This window comes from Schistocerca americana, chromosome 2, assembly GCF_021461395.2.
Source record: "Schistocerca americana isolate TAMUIC-IGC-003095 chromosome 2, iqSchAmer2.1, whole genome shotgun sequence".
NCBI lineage: Eukaryota > Metazoa > Arthropoda > Insecta > Orthoptera > Acrididae > Schistocerca > Schistocerca americana.
Window position 1 is genome coordinate 826,844,204 of NC_060120.1, and position 26,825 is coordinate 826,871,028.

General features: G+C 41.2%; 1 protein-coding gene across 1 annotated transcript in view; it reads right to left on the bottom strand.

The window, feature by feature from the left end:
- Positions 1-4,352: 4,352 nt before the first annotated feature.
- Positions 4,353-26,825, bottom strand: part of LOC124595453 (methylcrotonoyl-CoA carboxylase subunit alpha, mitochondrial) — a 119,372-nt gene continuing 96,899 nt past the window's right edge. The window contains exons 11-14 of the mRNA XM_047134200.1: positions 26,289-26,482; positions 25,992-26,183; positions 9,088-9,199; positions 4,353-5,651 (exon numbers count right to left, since the gene is read on the bottom strand). Of these exons, the coding sequence (XP_046990156.1) occupies positions 5,647-5,651; positions 9,088-9,199; positions 25,992-26,183; positions 26,289-26,482 (503 nt within the window). The 3' untranslated portion in view covers positions 4,353-5,646. The remainder of the gene's footprint in view (positions 5,652-9,087; positions 9,200-25,991; positions 26,184-26,288; positions 26,483-26,825) is intronic.

Consider the following 26,825-nt stretch of genomic DNA (forward strand, 5'->3'; position numbering starts at 1 on the left):
GTAAAATTCAGATCAGTTTGTTTTCTTCGGTCAAATCAACCAACGTTCTTGCACATGAAATATGGTGCATGAGAAACAGGTTAGTTTATTCTAGGAAAGAATGAATTTGTGGCATCCTGAGGACGAAAGTATCATAATTGGAATACAGTTCGGAATATATGAACTGAAATTGCAGGTTTATCCAAAACCTCAAACTGGCAAAATCTTTATTGGAAATTTTAGGCATAGATTAAAACCTCCAAAATTAATTTGTTCAAGTGAAAAGGATGGTGTATCTTATATGCTTATAGCTACTGTTCTGGATCCTGTGTGTGGCAGGTTGTCATTAACTGTCTACAAATTATTAATATTGCTTACTGGAATTGGGTTGTGATTCAGTTAATATGAAGTGGTTTGTAAATGTGGTGTACGATATATGTTTCCAGTATTTAAGTTTTCAGAGTATCTTATGCTTCACTTTATATTTGCCTTTCACTTGTGTGCTAAATAACAGTCATTGAAGGATAACTGATGTACACCTTCACAGCTTAAAATAAATTCGTTGAAACAGAGTGTCTATAACTTGCTTTTCAAGGTCACTTCGAATTATGTCAAGTACGTAATAGAACATTTCTCCCATCATCTTATATATTCATAAAACTTGTCCGGTTATTCCGATAACTAAGGACAGAGTGTATAGTATTCTACATAGGCCACTGCTCTTAGTAATTGATAATCAGTAATCAGTCTTGGCACTACAGCATTCGTGTGTGTGTGTGTGTGTGTGTGTGTGTGTGTGTGTGTGTGTGTGTGTGTGTGTGTGTGTGTGCGCGCGCGCGCGCGCGCGCGCGCGTGTGCATGCGTGCGTGCATGCTCGCGCGCACGTGTACACATGTACTTCTACTAGAAAAAGTGCAAGATCTAGCTAATGCAAATACTGTTTTCTGCTATATGAATCTATGCCTCACCCATCAGTACACTGTAGGTAAGTCATTGCCTTTCCCTCATTTTGCATGTCATATTGAAATAACAATCAGCAGAGCAGTTCACAGTTTCCAAGGTATAAATAAATGTTGAATTATCCAAACCTTAGATCAAATGGTGTGCCTGTATTTGTTTATAGTATGAGAGATCTATTATGTATCATGTTTGTGCACACAGTTGAACATATAGTATCTAATAAATAACAATTTAAATTCTATTGATTCTAAGCAGCAGTTGAGAGGTTGTAGATTAGGATGGCTCCCCAAAACCTTCTCTCTGATGAAGCCCATGCCGGGATGAATCACTGCCATCAAGTGAACATGTGGTGCTATATAGGAGTCTAAGTCAATTGCTTATGACCGTATGCTTGTGGTTTTTTGATCACACCCAATCAAGTAATCACGCAGTGCCTTCATCTGCATCTATTTCACAGCTCTGCTGACTGTTAAGATTGTCACTCATAGTGTTAGAAAGGCACTACAATAGTTTCAAACCTCTGACAATATATGTTACACTTTTCTTTAAGTTGTGCTCCAAAACTTTGATAAAAGAAATTTTTCACATATGCCACTAAAAGTTGCTTAGAAAGAAAAACTAGTTTCATGCTGTAAAATCTGCAAGCTGTTAGCAAAAATTGAGAAGTAGTTTCAGTAAAATAAACTTATTTCATAGCAGCTTTTGCTGGTAAATATAAAAAAAAAGTTGTGTGTTCCTATGTTTCCACAATCCATGACTAAAACAGGCTGCCATCTGAACCTCTCTCCACAGGAGCTGCAAAGTCATTACCCCAAACCAGTTATTGAAATTTCCAGTTTAAAATCCTAAACGAAGACACATTCACATGACTGACTGAACAAGGGTGTACTCTTTTAAAGCCTCTGGTAAAAATCAATACTGTGACATGCATTCAGTTATGATGTCAGTACCTTTGTGTGTAACACAGATTAGTTTAACAAGTACTTCTCCCAAAGACTGTGGCACTCTTAAATATGGTTTACACACAAAACATTACAAGATTGAAATATCAACATTTGTGTTAAACATCACGTTGTGAGCACGTTCACTACCCGTTCACCTTTAGGACATGAACAGATAATTAACTCCTGTGTAACTTTGAGGGTGGTTTGAAAAGTTCTCGGAACAGAATAGAAAAAAAGTACTTACATCACAGAAACTTTATTTTATTTTTCAATGTAGTCTCCTTGTAGATTAATGCACTTGGTCCAATGATGTTCCAGTGCCTTGATCTTATCTCAAAAAAGAGTTTCCTCCAGGACTGCAAAATAGTTGTCAACTCTGGCTATCAATTCTTCATTTGAAGTGAATCTTCATCCACCAAAAAAAATTTCCAGTTTTGAGAAGAGATGGAAGTCTGACGAGCCGTATCAGGTGAATAAGGTGGGTGTGGCAACAATTCATACCTTAGTTCCTGTAATTGTTCCACGACGACTGCACATGTGCGGGTGAGTGTCAATAGTCACGGTACCCATCTTGCTGATAATTTTTCCATTTCTAATTCTTCAGTCGAAATGTGATATACCCTTTCAGATGACATCTGACAAGAATGAGCAATTTCATGCACTTTCAATAAGTGATCCTCCATGACCACTTTGTGCATTTTTGCAACGATTTCTGGAGTAGTGACACATCTTGGCTGACCACTGCGCGGCTATCATCTAAGCTCTCCCGAACAAATTTAAATTCATTTGTCCACTTTGCAACAGTTGAATATGAAGTAGCAGAGTCCACCAGTGTATAGTGCAAATCAGCATGAATGTCCCTTGCTTTCATACCTTTCTTTATGAAGTACTTAATCACAGCTAGAATCTCGATTTTTTTCCATCTTCGCAAATCACTATGTGGGAACAATAACCGAGCCATGTCACCGCCACAGCTCTCTTCCAAGAGCTCTGGCATGGCACGAGTTTACAGGCAACAGTCCAATGAATATCACTTGAACAACTCTTGCATTAGTGGTGATTCTGAGAACTTTTCTAACTACCCTCGTATATCATGATGCAGCAAGCAACGTGGTTACCCATATAGTTCTCCACAAGAGGGGGTGAGGTGGGGGAAGGAAGTGAGATGGAAGGAGACACTTGCCCTCACCTGCAATCTGAGGAAGCTAGAAAACTTTATTACAAAATTTACATGCATTTCTAGCAAAGATTCTACAAGAGCCTACTAAATCAGAGATGTAGCATGCCATGGGCAGTGGAAAATACTGTAGTTTTAAAAGTTTATTTTTGTTTCTCCAGCCCGAGGAGTATTAATTTGGTATTTCTCCTAATTATATCTGTCCCTTCATTCTAATCATCTTTAGGTTTGCAGCACAGCCAGCAGATGGCACTGTTTTCTTCATTTGAGACAGGTTTTAGCACTGTCATATTAGCTCATTTTGTGTTCCTGCAAAATAAACATGTCTGCACCACACACTACTTGCACCAATGATCAACACCCTTCCGTAACCCAGTTTGTGTAGTCTGAAGGAGAACCAGGAGCTGAAATCCATAGAAGACTTTCAGGCACATTAATCATGATTCTCCATATGGCATTATCCATAAAAAACTCAATTTTTGTATAGGTGGTGCATCACAGGTCTGAAAACAATTTAATGGGATGCAGATACACAATTGTTATAGAATCTGTTAACAGCTGCTGGATCATCGTGCCAATGAAGGTGAAATGTTTTACAAACAAATCATCACTGTAAACGAAATGTGGGTTTATCGTCTTGAACTAGAAAGCAGATGCCATAGCATGGAATGATTTCCAGCAAAAAGTAATTCAGAAGTCATCCTTCTTCAGGGAGAGAGATGTTCAAAGTTTCTGGGATGCACAAGGGTCAGTTCTGGAACATTACATGGGAAAGCGGTCGTAAACAGTCGATGTTATAGTGATATGCTTTACTGTGAGTGGAAATTAGCAAGTTGCAACACCAGTCCATTGTAGTTGAGTTGTCTCTCAATTATTTTACATATTGTTCCCTCCAGGAATTGTTACACCATTTTTTGTGGAATATGTACACAGATATAGATATTTTGACAAGTTTTTCTACCTTTTATGCAGAATGTTACAAACAGGGTCAGTTAAATGTGTTGGAAGAATGTATCAGATAGTATTTGCTGCTAACTATTGATGAGGTCAGTGTTATGACAAATGAACAGAAAATTTGTGAGGTGATCAATAAAACACCCTCACTGAGAGAAAATGCTAAAAATAGCTTCTGAGTGTGATGATTCTGAGGAATGGTACAAGCTAAGCAACGTGCTGGTTGAGGAACTTCTGAACTGTTTGCATCTTCATGGTAATGTGTGATAAGATTATTATTTCATCTTTACCAGTTTGCAGTGGGTCGTTTGTAGAATATAAAACAAATGACGAAATCATACAAGATATCACTGTTTATTTGACTAGTTCACATTTTTAACAGTATAAAAAAATATGAAAATAGTTACAATTTCTAACAAAACATGTTAGTGAAATAGAACATCCCATCTCTTACTTGGTAGCCATCTATATGATTTCACATATGCAGCTGTGAAATATACATTTTCATTGTGACTGCTAAACAGTTTGGCATATGCTCTTTAGTCACAATATGGAAGACTGACTAGCAACAAAGTTACCTTTTTTATGTCACATTATTATTACACAAATTTTCAATTGATTATTTTTTCAGGTACCATCTATTTCAAATTTTAGCAAAACCAAACAGCAAACAAATATAGATGCTGCATCCTGGGTTTTCATAAACAAGCACCCCTCTTCCAAAAGCTTCTAAAGAAGAAAAACAGAGACAGTCACAATGAATGTGAAACATATAATAACTGGAAACTCTGAGTCAGAAAAAATTTCTTAGGAACTTATTTGGGCTGTTTGTTTCAACCATTTCTGTTTGAAGCATCTGACACTTTTTTTGTTTGTTACCATTAACTTTGAAACTTAATACTTTCTGAATCCTGTGTGTTATTTCTTCTGACACTGTTAAAAAATTTTCACTTTCACTGATAGCTCAAGACATTAAATAATTATTTTAATTTTTAACCTAACAACTACTCATCTACAGGAAAGCAAGACAAATTTTTTTTTTTTTTTTTTTTTTCATTTATACCATCTTTTTGTACTAAGAATTTTCAGTGAGAAGGAAAATAATTATAAAGAAAAACATGAATATATATAATTAACTGGAAAAAACAAACACCACCTACTGAACGTAGAGGCAGGAATGTGAGCTAACAGTTTAAATAAATGCAGTGAACCTTACACAGATCATTTGATTGATTAACCTGAGATGATACTTGTAATGAATTTGTACTTGGCACATTAATCAGTATGCTCTTTCACAGTGCCTAAATACTCTCTCTCTCTCTCTCTCTCTCTCTCTCTCTCTTTCTCAATCACTCACTCACTTGTATATACATAAAAGAATTATGTCCTAGGATAAAACTATATTTCTCATTTCCAGATGGCAAGGAGCGCACATAACGTGTCACACCACAGCTGCATTAGTGTGATCCCAGTATGGGGGAGCGGTAGGGTGCTTCTTGATAACACAGTTTCAGACTGCTAGATGAAGCTTTCCAATGCAGCTGCTACAGTTTCAGATCACATCATCCACACAGCTTCTAAAGCACTGCTGTGGCAGGCACAGCACTTCGGAGATAATACGATGTACAGCAATCAAGCTGCAATGAAAAATGATACATTTATGAGACATAAAAACTGCTTCAAAAAATTCAAAAACTAGGCTGGTGACTGCAGTAAAGTAAGAGAAATATTTCTCCATCTGTAATATGTTGCAATATAACATCATCTGCAATATGATGCATTGTTAGAATCACACCAAATTAAAAACCTGCAGACTACACATAACAAAGAACATACATAAAATAATGAATGCTGTGTTTAACATTTTATTGCCAGGAACTGTGTCAAAAGTATATATTGTTATGCATACTGCAGTGTATTATTTTTAATTTACAGAACTGCAGCTGAAAGTATATTCTCATTGTGAAAAAAAAAAGATGTTCGCTGTTCATTTAAAATAAAGTGTGAAATTTACAAGTTTGTTATTTGTTATTAGATACACTGACCCACACTTGTCAGTAAAGCTAGTGTATGATATAATTCATATCTTTGATATAAAGTAATGTTTCACACACATATTACTGGAGACAAAACATTTACTCTTCCTTTTCAAATTCACAATTTTGCAATGACAGCAGTAAATGCATTTGCACATTTGATAAAACAGCAAATACCAAAGTAAAACATTACTAAAATGTATGGTCATTGTAGAAAGCTGTCAGATTTTTAAAAATAATCATATTTAAAGTTATAATTGCAATTTTCTACAGAATTTAAGCAAAGAGTACACATGATAGTAAATATGTGTAATCACTGGATGACATGAAGTATCAGCAGGAGAACAGAAACCTTCAACCCCCACCTCTCTCTCTTTCAAAACTTTGTGCTTCAGTCTGGTATTCATTTGAAAATTTATTGACACTGGATGTATCCAAATCTGGCTAGCCCTTCCATGGTTCCCTGTTTAATGTCAGAGAGAAAGATAATAGTTCATTAACTGCCATAACAAAATGCAGTTTGTCAACAAATTTCCTCAAAGTACAGCAAGTCTCGATTTAAGTGCAGCATACAGAAATATTAACACTCAGGTTTCATTTCAAATCAGAAATAATTGTATTGATGCAAAAATATAATTTTTATTGAGAAACAGAATAAATGCAGGGAAGTTTCATATTATTCATCAAGGAATGCAAAATGAGATAAGAATTTTAAGTGCGCCTATCATTTGTTTTACAAGATAATAGCAAAATTATAATACTTATCATCTATCTCTGATAATCAAACTGTAATTAATGGTTTCACTGCCAGCATCTACAAACACTCACTTAAATACAGTACCCAGTATAGTAAGCAAAGTTGAATAAACAGATAACAACGAACAATACAGGCTGTATGAACTGCTTATGGTGGTGTGTTAAGGGATGTAGTGGATAGAAGAGGGGGGGGGGGGGTGAGAACATTATAAAGTTTGCAAATTTCTCCAACATCCTATAGTAAAGAGTTTATTATCCACCATACGATCTGATGACTGAAAGACCTAGGATGTGCAAGGAGAAATACATCACTCAATAGATTATGCAAAATAAGTCCTGATTATATAGGCCATCAAAATATTACAGTTAATTGAGAATGATACAGTGTTACATAAACAAGGATGCCACTGTAGCATGGATAATAGCACAACTGTGTAGGAAAAGATGATTTTGTGCACAATCTGTAAGCTCAGGAAGGACATTTTGACTGGGAGAAAAATTATTTGAAGGACAGCATTAAAAATATAATAAAATGCAGTAAATAATAAAAGAGGAAACAAATAATCTAGGAATTGAATATTCTGAGTTTTCTAGGTGAGACAAAATTTCAGACCCTGCTTGGAAAGAAAAAGGGGGGGGGGGGGGGGGGAGATAAGATATGAAATTGTTTAGCACTCCATGTTTAAATGAACTGATATTGTGCACCATGAAATGCAAGCAGAGGTGTTCAATTAATGACATTCTATAATACTAAATGGTACATATTGCATCACAATGAGTGGATAAGGTGCAATACAAGCAAAAGAATTTCTCTTACTTTGTAGGAAAAGGGCAGAGGTGAGTTCTATGAATTGGTCAACATTTTGTTAAAAATAACTTCTTTTTGGTTTTGACATGGAGTGTGCACCACACACACACACACACACACACACACACACACAATGCCCAGGCATGGTGGTGGCTGGGTCTTTACATATGTATTTCCATGTTTGTAGTCTTGGCTTTGATCGAAATTTTTTTTGTTAAACCCAGCCTGCTAAAATAGCAGTTGCTCAGAGGGGATAAAGGAAAGATTAGGGGTTAACATGCTGTTGACCAGGTCATTAGAGATGAAGAACAAGTTAAAAATAGAGAAGGAAATTGGCTCTGTCCTTTTCATCTTGGAATTTTTTGTTAGCAAGTCAGGGAAATCACAGAAAACCAAACTCTGTCTGGATGGACAAGTATTTGGACCACTTTGTACAAATATAAATTCTATATCTTATCACTTCACCACCTCATTCTCTTACACCCATTCTGCAACTGATACCTGGTAGGTTTATATACAAAGCTTGAGAGCTGGTGCATCGCAATTATATGTCTGTTGATGCCCAATGAGTTCACTTACCAATGTGCACACAATCCCACTGGAATACCCAACATAGAAAGTACCCACATACAGGACCTTTTGCATGGTCAAATTTCATGTTTTCGTTTTATTATAATTCCAGTCTTGGATCACAAAGTTCATTTGTAAGTATGTAATTAATATATAAGTCAGTAATGACCACTTTCAGATCTGAGAAGAAATGTGTTGCATTGTACATGTCATAGTATTACATATGATGGTGCAGTCAAAACCATTAGCCATTTCACCTTCGTCAAGCAAATAAAATTGTGGTATTTTTGTATCATGTAGCACATTTCTATTCAGGTCTGATGATAAGTCATTACCAACCAAAATTAATTACCTGATTACGAATAAATATTGTAATCAAAGACTGGAATTATAATAAAGAAAATATTTTCCTGGTTTACTAAAAACTTTTGTATGACTATGTCAAAACTTGTCTCATGTTTTTATTTAGTCTTTCCTTACTCTCTCTTTCTTATCATGTTTTCCTCTCAGTATTTATCAATGTCTTTCTTGTCTGTTCTTTTAGCCCCATTATATTCCAAAAAAATGTGCAAAGGTTTTACAAGTTAAAAAATTTTGCTAAAGTTGCTGTTCATCAGTCATGCTTTTGTATGTAAGACACATTATTTCTTTTCTTTTTTATCAGTCCAACTGCCATAAATGAGCTTTCCACTGTCAGCTGTCAATCATAAGGAGCACTGTAGTAAATTAAGAAAAAAATCATGTATCCAAGAATCCCATATTCAAGAGAAATATCTGAACTCTCATTTAATTTTATTATCACCCTCCAATTTGTGCTGCATACCAGAGTAACATCCTCCCACTAAAACTGAGGCACATGTTTGGCAAAGTCAACTTCATAAGTTGCTGTTGAAAATATCTTACCATTAGAATCAGTTTCTTCAAATTTGACAAGTACTGCATTCTTAGAAACAGAATCTCCTTGCTTGAAGAGAACTTTTTCAATTTTTCCTGCTAGTGGCGCACGTACTGAATACTGTAAATTGCAAGATGATTCAATTACTTACAATCTGTTTATAAAAAAATGAAATTCAAAGTTTATATTCACCATTTTCAAGCATGTAAATAGTAAATATTTGGTTGGACTTCAAGTACATATTTCAAATGAAGCAAAACTCCCAAAAATGTCATTATTTAAGAAAAGTAGTTGTGACTTTATTGTGTATTACAGAAGAGTTGACTACACAAAGGACAAAATAATTACACATCACTTCCCCAATACAGAACTTTTCTGTCTAACCTAGTTTAACACTTGCCTACAAACATATTTTTGGTATAGTTGCATTTAGAAACCAATAACCTAAAAAAAATCCATACAATCTAGCATCATTCAAGCACAATATTTTCACAATATATTATTTATGTGAAATACATAAGTACATCCTAAAACATCATGAAGTTTAGATATAGAACAAGAGAAATCAATAGTTAATATAAGAACAATGACTGTACCCCATCATCATTTATCATTTATGTTCTTACAATATGAAAATATGAACTCAATTTGGTACTAACATAGCAGCACTGATGTATAATAGGTAATGAAGTATAACATAACACTTTATGCAACAATTAAGCAACCAATAGGGCTATAGTGAGTTTCAGATTCTTTATTTGCTATTGACCACATACAGTAGAATAGGCTTTCTTAAAAGGGAAACTCCCCACCCTACCCCCCTGAGATGTAGTGGTAAGAGGGCTCAGTGAACAACTTGTTTAAAACTGAACACAGATTAAGAATGAAAATAGGACTGAACTGTGTGTGTGTGTGTGTGTGTGTGTGTGTGTAAAAGTGAACAGTCCAAGGACAAGAAGTATAATACAGAGCAGGCTGTAAGAGCAAAAAGCAACAGCATCATGGTTAACTGGTCACAGTGTTGGACTGCCAAGCGAGCAAGCCGAGCTCAAACCTCCATCGTGCCTGTAGTACTAGCCTTGCTTATTATATGGACAATTTTTTTAAATGTTACAGGTATGAGGAGAATGTCCCCATATGAGTAATCCATTTGATAAATGTGACTGATAGAGTGTGAAAAACGTCATACACAGATAATTATTGCTGGCCATATCTCTCACTTTCCACATGAGGTAGGGCATTCTCAAGGCCTTTTACAGACTTGGTAGATATGCAGTTCCCAATTGAGTTTGGCATCAATATGTTTTCCTAAGAGTTTGACACATCTTTCTATCTACATTCTTAGATAGTCCTAGCAAAAGTTTTTAAGTTTTGTCTGCATTGCAAACAAGTTTACCAGCTGCAAACCAAATTAATACAGAGTCAAGAGCTTCTTATGTAATCTTATCAAGAGTTGTGATGTCATGATGTGAAGTAAATATAGTTGTTCCATCAGAAAAAGAAGGAAACAAACTGTGATACACAAAGGAACAGGTCATTGACAGCCACAATGAACAAAAAGGGGCCGAGGACGGAGCCCTGAGGAACACCTCTAACAATTTCTACTAACGGTGCCTGCTTCTAACTGAGACAAACTATATTCTGTTGTTCGGGTAGGAAGAAATTACTGCTAATCTAGATTTTTGCACAACATAATACCCCAATTTTGTTAGCAATATGTTAAAAGGAATGCAGCCAAATGCTTTACTTAGAATATATAATGGAAGTGACACTATCTTCTTATTTCCAAAAGCTGTTAAATGTGATCAACAATTTCCCAAACGGCTGCTGTGGGTTTTTTACCCAGCCAAAATCTGTGCTGATTGTTGCAAAGGAGGTCACACTTCCCAAAATAATTGCTTAACTGAATGTACAAGAGTGATTCAAATATTACTGAGAATATTGGCACAATAGAAACTGGTTGGGGGCTTACTTATCAAGTGAACTGTTCATTTGACAACAAAATTAAACATCCAGTAGCAGCCCATACTTTTGCAAACAGATATCTTGAAAACAGTTTTACAGACTTCATCAGGTGTGATTTTATCCCAGTGAAACAAAGGCTCTTCAGACAGCTGGTGGACCAAGCAGAGGCCTTGCAGATGTTTTTTTTTTTTTTTTTTTTTTTTTTTTGTGGTTTTCGGGCGCACAACTTCAATGGTCATTAGCGCCCTGACTACTCTAAGAATGCACCGCGAGGCACAAGTTGACAACAACAACTAAAAGGGAAAACACAATAAAAGACAGACTGACAGGCATAGGATTAAAAAACATCATCAAATGTCCTTAGCGAGGTGTGTCAAATTGATAAAACAAAGAACACGAGCAGCTGCTCGTGGGTCATCCGCTAAAATGGCATCGAAAGTATTAGGCAGGTTAAGATCGAGGCGCAGTGTGTTAAGATCAGGACAGGACATTAAAATGTGTCTAACCGTCAGCAAGTGCCCACATGGGCAGAACGGCGCCGGCGCAGCCGTCAGCAGATGGCGATGGCTGAACCGGCAGTGTCCAATTCTTAACCTTGCTAAAACGACCTCCTCCCGCCGAGAAGGGCGTGAGGAGGACGTCCAAGCCACGGGAAGAGGTTTTAAGGCCCGAAGCTTGTTGTCGGTAAGTGCAGCCCAATCGGCATGCCACAGCGACACAACGCGCCGACAAATGACCCTGCTAAAATCGGACGAAGGGACACAACAAGAAGCTGTCCGAGGCTGGAGGACCGCAGCCTTGGCCGCGGCATCTGCAGCTTCGTTCCCAGGGATACCGACATGGCCAGGAACCCACATAAAGCTAACCGGCGTACCGACGTCCACCAGCTGCTGAAGAGAGCGTTGGATCCGGTGTACGAAAGGGTGAACCGGGTACGGATCACTGAGGCTCTGGATGGCGCTCAGGGAATCTGAGCAGATGACATAAGCAGAATGTCGGTGGCGGCAGATGTAAAGAACAGCCTGGTAGAGGGCAAAGAGCTCAGCTGTGAAGACCGAACAATGGCCATGGAGCCGGTATTGGAAACTTTGTGCCCCGACAATAAAGGAACACCCGACCCCGTCATTGGTCTTAGAGCCATCTGTATAAATGAAAGTCATGTTGTTGAACTTCGAACGAAGTTCCAAAAAACGGGAGTGGTAGACCGAACCGGGGGTGACCTCTTTGGGGAGCGAGCTGAGGTCGAGGTGAACGCGGACCTGAGCCTGGAGCCAAGGTGGCGTGCGGCTCTCGCCCACTCGAAAGGTTGCAGGGAGTGAAAAATGAAGGTGTTGAAGGAGGCGACGAAAGCGAACTCCAGGGGGTAGCAAGGCAGAGACATACAACCCGTATTGAAGGTCAAGAGAGTCGTCAAAAAAGGAACGATAAGACGGATGGTCGGGCATTGACAGTAGCCGACAGGCATACCGACAAAGCAGTATATCGCGCCGGTAGGTGAGTGGCAATTCGCCAGCGTCAGCATGAAGACTCTCTACGGGACTGGTATAAAATGCTCCGATCGCAAGTCGTAAACCCCGATGTTGTATGGAGTTGAGGCGGCGTAAGATGGATGGCCGTGCAGAGGAGTATACGAAGCTCCCATAATCCAGCTTGGAGCGGACGATCGACCGATATAGACGAAGTAGGACGGTTCGATCCGCTCCCCACGACATACCACTGAGAACACGGAGGACATTTAAAGAACGGGTACAACGGGCGGCCAAATATGACACATGTGGAGACCAGCTAAGTTTCCTGTCAAAGGTAAGGCCTAAAAATTTGATTGTCTCCACGAGTGGGAGAGCAACGGGACCGAGTCGTAAGGACGGTGGGAGAAACTCTTTGTAGCGCCAGAAGTTAATACAGACCGTCTTCTCGGCAGAAAAACGGAAGCCATTGGCGACACTCCAGGAGTAAAGACGGTCAAGAGAACGCTGAAGACAGCGCTCCAGGACACGTGCACACTGCGCGCTGCAATAGATGGTAAAATCGTCCACGAAAAGGGAGCCTGATACATCAGCTGGGAGGCAATCCATTATTGGATTGATCGCGATGGCGAAGAGAGCGACGCTCAAAACTGAGCCCTGTGGCACCCCATTCTCCTGGCGAAAGGTGTCGGACAGGACAGAACCCACACGTACCCGAAACTGTCGATCCATTAAAAAGGAATGAATAAAAAGAGGGAGGCGACCGCGAAAGCCCCATGTATGCATGGTGCGGAGAATGCCCGCCCTCCAACAGGTGTCGTAAGCCTTCTCCAAATCAAAGAACACAGCCGCGGTCGGGCGCTTCCGCAAGAAGTTATTCATAATGAAGGTCGACAAGGTAACCAGATGGTCAACAGCAGAGCGGCGCCTTCGAAATCCACATTGTACATTGGTAAGTAGGCGTCGAGACTCGAGCAGCCAAACCAATCGAGAGTTAACCATTCGCTCCATCACTTTACAGACACAGCTGGTAAGCGAGATAGGTCGATAACTGGAAGGCAAGTGCTTGTCCTTCCCCGGCTTAGGAATCGGGACAACAACAGACTCGCGCCAGCATGCGGGAACATGTCCCTCAATCCAGATGCGATTGTATGTACGAAGAAGAAAACCTTTACCCGCAGGAGAAAGGTTCTTCAGCATCTGAATATGAATAGAATCAGGCCCTGGAGCAGAGGACCGTGATCGGCCAAGTGCGGTTTCGAGTTCCCGCATGGTGAATGGGGCATTATAACTTTCACAATTCGAGGAGCGGAAGTCAGGTGGCCTAGCCTCCTCTGCCTGTTTGCGGGGGAGGAAGGCAGGGTGGTAATGAGCGGAGCTCGAAACCTCGGCGAAAAAGCGGCCGAAGGCATTGGAGACAGCCTCAGGGGCCACAAGGACTTCATTCGTGACCTTCAAGCCAGAAACTGGGGAGTGGACCTTAGTGCCAGATAGCCGGCGCAGGCTACCCCAGACAACAGAAGAAGGGGTAGAACTGTTGAAGGTGCTTGTGAAAGCAGCCCAGCTGGCTTTCTTGCTTTCTTTAATAATACGACGACACTGAGCACGTAATCGTTTATAATTAATACAATTCGCCACTGTAGGGTGGCGCTTAAAGGTGCGTAAAGCACGTCGACGAGCACGTAAAGCATCTCTACATGCTGCGGTCCACCAGGGGACCGGTACGCGACGTGGAGAAGAAGTAGGGTGAGGGATGGAATATTCAGCAGCAGCGAGAATGACTTCCGTGAGGTGTGCGACCTGACGATCGCAGCTTGTGAAGGTTTGATCCTGAAAGGTAGCCCTGGAAGAGAAGAGCTCCCAGTCTGCCTTGGAGATGGTCCAACGAGAGGAGCACGGAGAGGGAGTATGCTGCAGGAGATGGATAACACACGGGAAATGGTCGCTCGAATATGTATCAGAAAGTGCATACCACTCAAACCGGCGTGCAAGTTGGGGAGTACATATAGAGAGGTCTAAATGGGAATAGGTGTGAGATGTGTCCGAAAGAAAAGTAGGGGCGCCAGTATTGAGGCAGACAAGATCGAGCTGGTTGAAAAGGTCTGCTAACAAGGAGCCCCTCGGGCAGGATGCTGGAGAGCCCCAAAGGGGATGGTGGGCATTGAAGTCTCCAGTTAACAAAAATGGTGCAGGTAGCTGAGCAATAAGTTGCATCACGTCTGCCCTGGTAACGGCAGATGACGATGGAGTGTAAACGGTACAAAAGGAAAACGTAAAAGTGGGGAGAGTAATGCGGATGGCAACTGCCTGCAGGCCGGTGTGCAACGTGATGGGATCGTAGTAAATATCATCCCGGACCAGCAACATAACCCCTCCATGAGCTGGGATACCTACCACAGGGGGTAGGTCAAAACGCACAGAGGTGTAGTGTGCCAAGGCAATTTGATCGCATGGGCGTAGCTTCGTTTCTTGGAGGGCTACGACAAGCGGATGGTGCAAGCGGAGCAGCAACTTCAAATCCTCTCGGTTGGAGCGAATGCTGCGAATATTCCAGTGAATAAGTGCCATCGTAAGAAAAGAAAGATGAGAGATGTGGTCACCTCGAAGGCCGCTTAGGGCCTGGCTTCGAGCGAGCACTGCCGCCGCTATCAGTAGGCGGACAGTCATCGTCCATTGGGTCTATAGGGTCATCGGCCATCTCGGGAGGATGGCCGGGAGGGGGAGCTTCCTCCGCCAGTGAACGGCCAGATGTACGGCGACCAGCGGTGCGGCCAGGCGAAACGGATGACGGCCTGGGGCGGCAGCCGCTGGGTGGCGCAAGAGAAGAAATGCGCCGTGGCGGGGAAGGAGAACTGTGCTTCCTATGCGCCTTTTTGGAAGGACGTGTAGTGGAAGTACCGGTCGAAGGCTGTGAGGTCGAGGTACGGAGGAAGTCTGCACGGGACGGTTCCTTCTTGAAGGCCCGTGCATCTGACTTCGGTGTCTTCGTTTTAGCAGAAGCTGAAGAAGGTGCTCGTGTCTGTGGGGTGATGGGAGGATGAGGAGACGTCGACCGCGCGATCTTAGCACTGGCCGAACGGACGACCGTGGTGCTGAAGGTCAGATCGCATGTCTGGGTTGCTACCTCCCGGGTAGTCCGAGGAGAGGCGAGGACAGTACTGTATTTCCCCGCTGGGAGCAGCGTGGGCTTCCTACTAGCCAATAGCTTGCGAGCAGCCGAGGTGGACACTTTCTCTTTGACCCGAATTTCCTGGATACAGCGTTCTTCCTTATAGACAGGACAGTCGCGGGAGGATGCTGCATGGTCACCCTGACAGTTCACACAACGAGGAGACGGAGGTGGACAGTCACCCTCATGGGCATCCCTGCCACAGGTGACACATTTAGCCGCATTGGAACAAGACTGTCGAGTGTGATTGAAACGCTGACACTGGTAGCAGCGCGTTGGTGTCGGGATATAGGGGCGAACAGAAATAACCTCGTAGCCCGCCTTGATGCGCGATGGCAGCTTAACACTATCGAAGGTCAAGAAAATTGTCCGGGTCGGTACAAGGTCATTGTTGACCTTTTTCATGACCCTATGGACAGCCGTCACGCCCTGCTCAGCGAGGAATGATTGAAGCTCCTCGTCAGTCAATCCGTCGAGGGAGTCAGTATAGACCACACCACGAGACGAATTCAAAGTTCGGTGGGCCTCCACCCGGACAGGGAACGTGTACAGGAGGGTGGCCCGAAGCAGTTTTTGTGCCTGAAAGGCATTCTCAGTTTCCAGTAATAAGGTGCCGTTACGCAACCTGGTACAGGATTTGACAGATCCGGCTATGGCATCTACGCCCTTCTGAATAACAAAAGGGTTGACAGAGGAAAAATCCTTTCCGTCCTCAGTTCGAGAAACTACGAGGAACTGTGGGGCAGGCGGTAGTACTTTTGTCACTGTTGGCTGGTCACGTTTCCGTTTTTGGGTCGAAGTCGAAAGAGATGGAGTAGAATCCATTGCGGAGGAATCCCCCATGATTGCCAGCGTCTCCGATGGCGCGCTCCTTCCTTGTGGGGACCCTCTCAGAGGGCACTCCCGCCTTAGGTGAATGTTTACACCTCAGGTCACACCTCCCGAGAAACAGACGGAGGGACCAATCGGCATGGTCAGAAGGTATCAGCTCAGGCAATCACCCCTCCCCGGGCCTGGCCTTTACCAGGGGGTACGCGCGTGCCTTACATGTCTACCCAGGGCGGGGACTTACGCGTTACCCCGTCACCGGCTACGCGTGCGAACGCGTGGGTCGGCCTTCAGACACGCACAGGGAGGAAGGAAGAAGAGGAAAAAGAAGAGAGAGAGGGAGAAAGAGGACAGACTGTCTCAAACGCCGAGGCGGAGACCAGAGAAGGCAAGGAGAAGAAGGCAATGAGAAAGCAAGGGGAAGAAGGCAATAAGAAGGCAAGGAGAAGAAGGCAATGAGAAGGCAAGGAGAAAAAGGCAATGAGAAGGCAAGGAGAAAAAGGCAATGAGAAGGCAAGGAGAAGGCAAGGAGAAGGCAAGGGAAAGAGTAAGGAAGACAGTGAGGTGGAGAAGAGCAAAGAAAGGAACCAACAAAAGGAAGGAAGAAACGAGAAGTGAAAAAACCAAAAGGACCACGATGATAGGTCGTGGAACCGTCCGTCTCCGGACGCAGGCGCGAACTACCCCCGTGAGGGGGATGGACTCCTTTTAGTCGCCTCTTACGACAGGCAGGAATACCGCGGGCCTATTCTAATCCCCGGACCCGCAGGGGGGGCCTTGCAGATGTGTCTGTGGCCTTAATTTGCCTCCAAGTTCTCTGACTGACGTGATAAAGTAGTCAATTCAATTCTCCTGGATCAAGCAGTTTGACATATTGGCTGGAAGAATTATCTTGTCCAATAACTTCCCTGTTGTGTCTCTCAATACATTATGAGTAAAATATTTAATTAAAAAATAATTACACTCTGTATCGAGTCTGAACAATTTAAACTCTGAATACATTTCTTGCCATAAATAAACTACACTACTTATATAAAGGGTTTCTCTTCTAATAGTCATCAGACAATTTTTCTCGGGTCTTAATTTGCAATTTCTTTTTTGCCATGTGTAGCTGGAGATAGCCCAAACAAATACTGCTCACCATGTGTTTCATGTGATCCACAGTGTGAATGGAAAGCGGCGTTTGTTTCCCCACTTCAAACAAAATTACTTTTAAAACAGAATCTTAGGTGCCCATTTGATAGAGTGGTGCCATATTAGTCTAGTGTGATATTGTTTTATTGATACATATCAACAGGGACAGTAAAACATGATGAATAACAAGTAATCAAGCAGTGACAGCACTTCTCAAGCCTGTGCTGACTGCTACTGTCAAGTAGCAGTGCGCTGTTCAGTCACTGATAGAGTGCTGATATTCTTCCTGTTTTACTGCCCCTGCTGATTCGTATCGATAAAACAAATATCACACTAGACTAATTTGGGGCCACCCTATCAAATGGGCATGTAAAATTACATTTTAAAAATAATTTTGTTCATAACTGGAAACAGATGCTTTCTGTTGACACTGGGCATCACATGGAAGACCAGCTACTCAGTGCAAAAAAGAAACTACAAATATCTCCACCAGAGAACATACACCTGATGACTCTTGGGAAAGACACTGTGTGTACATTCAGTTTTTCAAAATAGCCCTGTTACAGAAGTATAAGTCCAGCTCAGCACATAAAATGTAATACATTTTGAATTGCTTTCTACCAGCTAAAAAGGTTTGCATGCATGATCTGGAGGGGAGGAGGTTCAGTTTGTTAACTGTCATGCTATTGTGGGACGAGATACTCTTACTAAATATTCGGATCACAAGTATTTTAATAATTATACCTTCAGATTTTAGACAGTCACACATAAGATCATTTTGTTGAGAATATACTGATAAGCCAAAACATTATGACCACTACCCACCATGATGTTGGATTCCCTTAGCAAAGATATGGGTAGCAAATGGGGGAATCCTTTAAGATAAGCAACTACGACAAAGAGCAGATAATTATTATGCAGAGCCTGTGAACGAGTATCTTGAAAACGGCGAAGCTGGTCAAATGTTTATACGCTACTGTCATGAACGTGTACGGAAAGAGGTAGGAGGACAGTGAAACTACCATCAGGCATAAAATAGTTGGACATCCACAACTTTTCACAGAACTTGGGATTTGGAGGGTTGTCTGCTCTGTAAAGTAGGATACATGGTGGTCTGTGGCATGCACAAGTGTTTCAGAGCACGCTACTCATTGTATATTGTTGAACATGGAGCTCCGCAGTAGACCACCCCGACATGTTCACATGCTGACCCAACAAAAACGTCAATTATGACTGCATTGGGCACAAGACCATCAGGATTCGACCATCGCTCAATGGAAATGTGTTGGCCCTTCGGACACCATCATCAAGCAGACAGCAGCTCAAAATGTGCAGAGTGAACGAGACACAGGATGGTGGGAACAATATTACACTATGGGGGATGTTCTCCTGCACATATGTGGGATCTGTGGTAGTAATCAAAAACACAAACAGAGCTGTGAACCACCTTCATACCTTCATGTTTGATGTCTTATCTGGCAGTGATGTCATCTTTCAGCAGTATAATTGTCCAGCTCTCAGAGCATGAACTATGCTACACAGACTTGAGGAGCATTATAGTGAACTCAAGTTTATGTCTCTGCGACCAAATTCACCTCATGTAAATCTTATGGAACCTATCTAGGTTGCTATCGGGTGCCATCACTGCATACGCAAATCAGTGGACCATTATTTACATGAATTACATGACCCATGCATATACACCTAATGCCACATGCCTTCATAAATCTACCAACAAACTGTTGGATCCCTGATACACAAAATCAGTGATGTATTTTGTTCCAAGGATGGACAAACAAGCTATTAAACAGGTGGTCATGCTCATCAGTGTATCTTAGATACTAAGTGAGTATGAACTCAGCATTACTATGACACTTCTAGCTAAATGTAAAGACTAAGCATATTGTTGCTTCTCACTATTTTCTTTTATGTCTTCATTAGGAAATGGAAGTGACTGAACTGGAACATATAAAGAATACAGACTGATATTTAGGCTAGACAATATTCTAATGCGGAACAAGGAAGTTAACTCTGCATTGACAAAGCTAATAGACATGTAACTTTCTGACAGAACCACTTGTCTGAAGAATCAGATAAAAAGTCCTGTCACAGATTGAAAGTGAGTAGCCATCAGACAGAACTTCAAGTTTTGACTTTGCTTTCTATCTGTAGCTTCCTATTGATCCCTTGTCCATTTAGGGCAAAGTGGTGTCATTTTAAATGAATTTTGGACATTGCAAATCACCAATTCCCTTGCTACTGAAAATATTCAAGTAACCATCTCTACCTCACACTGCAAAAATTACACTGTAAAAACTAATTCATGCAGAGTACTGAGAACACACGTTTTATGATGTACATATAAGATCAATAATTTTTAGAACCGAATACCTCTTGAATATTTTCAATATTTTTGAACAATTACTAGAGTTCTTCAAATCTTTTTAGTCTTTCCATTGTCTGGTTTCCCATGGCATTGATTTAACGAATTTTAAGTTTCTTTTATTCCTCTATTTTTAATTAATGTACATGTTGCAACAGGCAAAAGTGATGGCTTTTCAGTAAAATTCTTATAATCTACATTGCATCTGCAGTTCATTTTAGGCTTTGATGAGTGAAATGGAATCCATAATAAGATATCCATTTAGGAATTATCTAACACTTTAACTGTCCCACTCAGAATAATGTTACAAGAGATGGTGTGCTGTTGTGATTAGCTGCTGTGACAATAAAGAAATCATGCAAACATTTTCCCTGAGCCAATTTAAGAAAATGGCTTGACTGGATTTAAAGCTCATCCCTGAGCAATGTAGCAGACTCATCAGGAGACAAGATGTACATAGATGGATAAGTAATAATCAAACAAACAAACTGTGAATCAATGCCATCTAATTTCTCTGCCAATCAACTGAAGAGAGACACTAAATTTGCTCAAACATATCTGTGTCTACTTTGTGACACATTAATGCATGTGACAAACAGAAATAAAACCGCTTACACACACATAAAAACTTCAAAAATTAATTATTGTGGTACTAAAATACTACAAACCACAGGACATTATTCACAATACATCTACCACTGCTACTACTTTACCAGCTTAAAACTGATAATTATTAACATCTGCATAAAATTAACATTTTTGTGGCAATCTAAACTGTGTCCTTATTGAGACTCAAATCATAACAAACATTTTTAATTTGTAATCCCAGCATAGACCCCTTTGAGATAAAAAAAAAAGTTACCCCAACCTGTAAAAAATATTTGTCATCTTTATTCTTCAACAGTTAATATTTTGTTTACTATCCCATTGTTAAATGTAATATGTTTTATTTTACACAAGTTTCATTTACTCAATCTGAATATGGTCTGCCATTCAATGAATTTAATTTCAAGCCCTGCGCATACAGCAGTTTCATTCTATCAATGTGCTCGGATTTATTTCAAGACCAAGAATCCATAAAACAATGATCTATAGCACCATCCTATGCCAACCTGTTTCTGGGTCATCAGAAGTAGACCTTCCTAGCCTCTGAAAATGTCCAACCCCTAGCCTGAATCAAGTTCACTGGCAATATCTTCATGATCTGGACTCATGGCACAGACACCCTATCTTTATTACTTCACAGCCTCAACACCTTCTCTCTCCTCTGCTTCTCTGGTTCTTCTCAACCCAGTGTGTCACCTTCCTAGACACTGACCACCCCCTCTCTGATGGCTCCATCTGCACCTCTGCCCACATTAAACCCACCAATCATCAACAGTACCTGCATTTTGACAACTGTCATCCCTTTCTCTCTCTCTCTCTCTCTCTCACACACACACACACACACACACACACACACACACACACACACACACAATCCCTCCCGTACAGCCTGACCTCCCAGGAACGGCATATCTGCAATGACAAGAGATCCCTTGAGTAGTATGCTGATGGTCTCACCAAGGCCTTCACAAACAGGCACTACCCCCCAGACATAATCTATAAAGATCACCTATGCCATTTCCCCTCCCTCCCCCAATCCTCCCACCAACCCCAAAAACCAGCCACAAAGGAGTGCCCCTTCGTTACCTAATACCACCACAGGCTGGAACAACTGAACCACATCCTTCACCAGGGCATTGATTATGTATCATCATACCCTGAAATGAGGGACATCCAACTTGAGATCCTTCCCACTCCACCTGAAGTGGTGTTCCATTACCCACCCAACCTACAAAAGATCCTAGTCTATCCCTATGCCACTTCCAGCCCCAGCCTCTTGCCATGAGGATCATATCCCTGTGGATCATCCAGGTGCAAGACCTGTCCAATCCAACCACCTAGCACTTTGTATTCCAGTCCTGTCACAGGTGTATTCTACCCCATCAGGGGCAGGACATCTGTGAAAGCAGCCATGTCATTTACCAGCTCTGTTGCAATCATCGTACAGCTTTTATATAGTATGAGTAGCAACCAGCTGTCCACCAGGATGAACAGCCACTGCCAAACTGCGGCCAAGAACAAAGCAGGCCTTCCTGTGCCACAACATGTAGCTGAACGTGACATGCTTGATTTCAACAACTACTTGACTACCCGAGCCATATGGATCCTCCCCTCCACCACCAGCTTTTCTGAACTGCAAAGATGGAATTATCCTTGTGACACATTTCTCTACTCCCTTAATTATTCCGGCCTCAACCTACAGTAACATACAGTCCCGCACGCCCCTCACCCAACAGTTCCACCCCCTCCGTCCTATCACATTCTCTCCATTCCCATCTCCTAACTCTATTTGTCAGCCTCTGCCAATGCACCTGTCCACCTTTCCCCTCTCCTCTCCTGTCTTGCTCTATTTTTCCCCACCTCCCTGCCCCACAAACTCCTGACACTACCCCTGTTGGCATTCTAGTGCCCACACACTCCACCAGACAACGGCCCCTTCTTCCCCCATACGGTGATATCCCTTCCCATTTCCCTTCCCCTTCCCTTCCTTGCTCCCACCAGATTGCTGCTTCCATCCCATATGATAGTTGCATTCTGGTCCACGCTGCGGAGTTGGTGGCCATGTGTGTGAGGTGTGCTTGTTTGTGTGAATGAATGGTGTGTGTTTCTCTTTTTCCAAAACAGGCTGTGACCAAAAGCTAATGTGTAAGTGTCTTTTTAATTGTGCCTGTCTGCAACTTAGCATGTTGTCTTTGTGGTAAGTAGCAACCTATCGTTTCCTACATTGTTGATAAAGCCGGGCATTCTAGTGTCCCCAAAAAGTTTTTGGGATAACAGGAAATTTTGGCAAAAAAAAGGGGACTGTCCTGGGAAAAACGGGACAAATGGACACCCTACAATGCATTTCCCAGTACTGTAAAGAATTCCTGTGACTAATTGTTCATGTGATAGAGGGCACTGCTACAATAGTGTAGGTTAGTTCAAGAATTTTGTAATAAAACACTTTATCTCCAGGGGATTGGTCAAAAACATCTCAGAATCTTGATCTCTGTGCTTAGCTTCTGACATCTCCGTACCTCACTTCTTGTGCTATCTTCCTGAGGGAAGGATCATGGCAATATTTTTTTATTCACCACTGCCCACAAACTAAATTAACTTAAAATATCAAATAACATCATAAATCAACTCATTTCAAAGAAGTCCTCAGATCACACCGATATATGTCATGCTGCAGTTGGTGTTCAAGCTGAACACTTACATGACAGAAGTATACATGTCTGTAGGACTTCGTTGGAATTCTAAAACGTTCTTTCCCAATAAAATATAGCTTAACGAGATCAGTTTATTTGTTTTGAATAACACTGCATGAGCAAATATAATTTTTGACTTTCCTAATTACATTTTGTATTATCAAAATTAGCTTGGGGTAAGAAATAATGTCTAAGAGCTACTAAAATTACGAAATGAAAAAACAAAAACGGCTGTGCAGATTCTGCAACAGATTAACACTAACTTGAAATTATCATTACACACAATATTAAGTTTCTGCTTTGATTTGCGAAACACAATGAACTGAAATTTTTTAACAACTACACTTATGTATAATTAGTAACAACTCTGCAAAGTGATAGCATATTTCCTTACGAGACAGTGTGTACCCACACACAGCCTAGTGACAACAGAAGCAGAAAATGCAGAATTTCTTGCTACTCCCTTCTCATTGATATATTTCTAGGATACGTGAAATTTTTGTTTGCAAACTTATTCTTTAAAACAGGGGCACTATACATCCAACAAATTTAATACAAATTATTGTCCTGTAATTTATGTGTTATAAAACAACTACTATAAGTTCTCTCAAAGTAATTCATGACAAAACAGTTCATGTGTAACTGGCCAGATGTCCATTTCCAATGGGCACAATATTTCATCAAACGACCACGTTGCTGCCACCATCAAGTGCACTGACATAGTGAATGCCTCAGAGCTGATGCAGGGCTTATATCTTCTCTCCCCCTCCCTCCTACCCGGTCTTCTGTAAAACAGCCAGTCCCAGGTGTGGGCGTGCATCTAGCACTCCCCCCACCCCTTCCTGCCTCCAAGTCATTCCATCCAAGCTCCATACACAGGGACAAGTGCTGTCAGTATTTCTGTTGTTGCTCTGCCTCCCTCCGAAGTCAGTTTATTGTGGGACGTCTCCTCCCTCTCTTAACCAGACTCAATGTGTGTTCCCAGCCTTACTAAGGACACTGCCACTACCATGATTTATCTGTGGCTCCCTTACTTGAATCTCAACAGATAATTTTTGGGACTTTGTAATTAAAGTAAGATATCTGTGTCGGAATGCTAGTATGGTTGTAATCCATTGTATGCAATTCTGATAGACAATGTTCTACAAATTCTGACTTGTTAGACTGCTGCAGTCTGGTACGCCAGTACTGTTCTCAGCATTAATCTTCAACAGTACACACAGTTTGGCCTATGCAGTCATGCTAAACTGCTAGGGGATCTCATAGCTCCTGGATTTCCGTAGTTCGAGGTCATTCTTGACACTGCCAAGCAGTGTATGTGTTTTACCCGTTGGGCAGAAGACAGTTTTCACTTGAGGTTTCCAAAATTCATCCAATATTCCCAGATAATTCACCACAAAATGGAATAAATACAATGGCCACATCCTTCTGAGTTCTTCTTCTGTTTTTGCCAGTTGTACAGTTGGTATGGAATGTAGAGCTCGCCTAATATGACGCTTTGTGTAGTCATTTTTCCAGAACACCATCCTCAGATGTTTAAGTTCTTGGTTGATGTTCTCATTAGCGAAGAGGGTGTGAGCCCTATGTACCAATGTTTGGAGCACACCATTCCTCTGCACCAAGTGGTGGCAGCTGTCCACATAAACGTACAGGTCGGTGTGCGTCTTCTTATGGTACATGTACATACTGTGGCCCACTGTGTCGTCTGCTCCTCTTTTTACCATGATATTCAGGAAGTGGAGCACTCCACCCACTTTGATTTCAATTGTAAAACTGATGTTCTAGTTTATGAAATTGAGATGTCTGAGGAAATCATTCGGCTTGACCCTTCCATGTGGACCTAACATGAATGTGTCATCGACATACTGGAAGAAGCATGTATGCTTCCACTGAGCTGTTTCCAGGGCTTCCTCCTTGAAATGTTCTATATACAAATTGGCAACAACTGGTGAAAATCGACTCTCAATGGCTACGCCTTCCATCTGCTCACAGTAACCATCAGCAATAAAGTATGTCAACATCGAGACATGACTAAAAAGGGTGGTCGTCTCTATGTCAAATTTTCAGCTGATAAGTTCCAAAGATTCTTCTACAGACCTCTGGTGAAAAGAGAGAATCTCTAAACTCACAAGGATGTCACAATCACTAAGCCTAAATTTCTTAAGATGCCCAACAAAATCCATAAAGTTGTGAATATAATGTGGACATTTTCCAACATAAGGAACACACACATTCTTCCAGTATTTAGCAAGTCAGCTTTGAATAAACAAACAGAAATATTTGGACAAAGAGCTAGGTAGTGAATCAATAATTATAGGTTTAGAAACTAAGCTGCCTCAAAGTTAGAGAACTGGGGCACCAATGTTGCTAACAATGGGGTATAAAGGTTCCCCATCACTGTGAACTACTGACAGAAGGATGGGGGGAGGGGGACAGGGGGAGGGAAGAGATATAAGCCCCACATCAGCTCCAAGACATTCAGTTTGGCAGTGCACCTGATAATGGCAACATGGCTGCTTGCTGAAATACTGTGTGTGTCGAACACTGACATCTGGCCGATCACCCAAGAACTATTTCATCGAAACTTCTACTATTTTAACATCTGACTTTCCTACTGCAAAGTACAAAATTAGGATGCTGTGATACATATCTGACAACTAAGTTAACATACCTCCATCTTCATGGCAATTATAATCATTAAGGGCTGTCCTACTTCCACTGTCTGTCCTTCCGAGACCCACACTTTATCTATAACACCAGGCATTGGAGCTGTTGCAGCATTGCTTCCACTCACTCCAGAACTCATTTCCTCTAATTCTTTCATGTATTTTGGCAATGGTATATTGAACTTCTGACTGCCATCCTGTGAAGTCATTGAAGTGGTATAAGGTAAAATTTTCCAACTAAAGTATAAAAACATAGTGTGTTCAAAATAATCACAAACTGAAAATGTAAACTTATATCTTACTTTTGTAAATATGTATATGTCACTCTCGCAGAAGAAAATGTGGGATTTTATAACATGCCCATCAATTGAGCAAGAAAGATCAAATGAATCTCCTGACTTTGTAAGTTCCCCATTTATTGTATATTCTTTTTCATTTCCCTTTATTTTAATCAAATATGATTTGTCTCTGTTATATGTAATATCCGCTGCTACACCTGGAATGAGATGTCAAAAGTTATGCATACATATAATATCATAAGAAAGGCAACATATTATTCCTCATAAATATTATGACAGTAAATGGCCTGTAATATGTTTAAAACATACATGTAAATAAATGACATATTTCACACACACACACACACACACACACACACACACACAGAGAGAGAGAGAGAGAGAGAGAGAGAGAGAGAGAGAGAGAGAGAGGCATGCATGCATGCACAAACATCACATACAAACTAAGCTACAGATATATAAATGTCACTAAGCATTATTGAAACATTTACCCGGCACAAAACAGTTAAAGCTGCCCAACAAATCTTTCACACACATGCA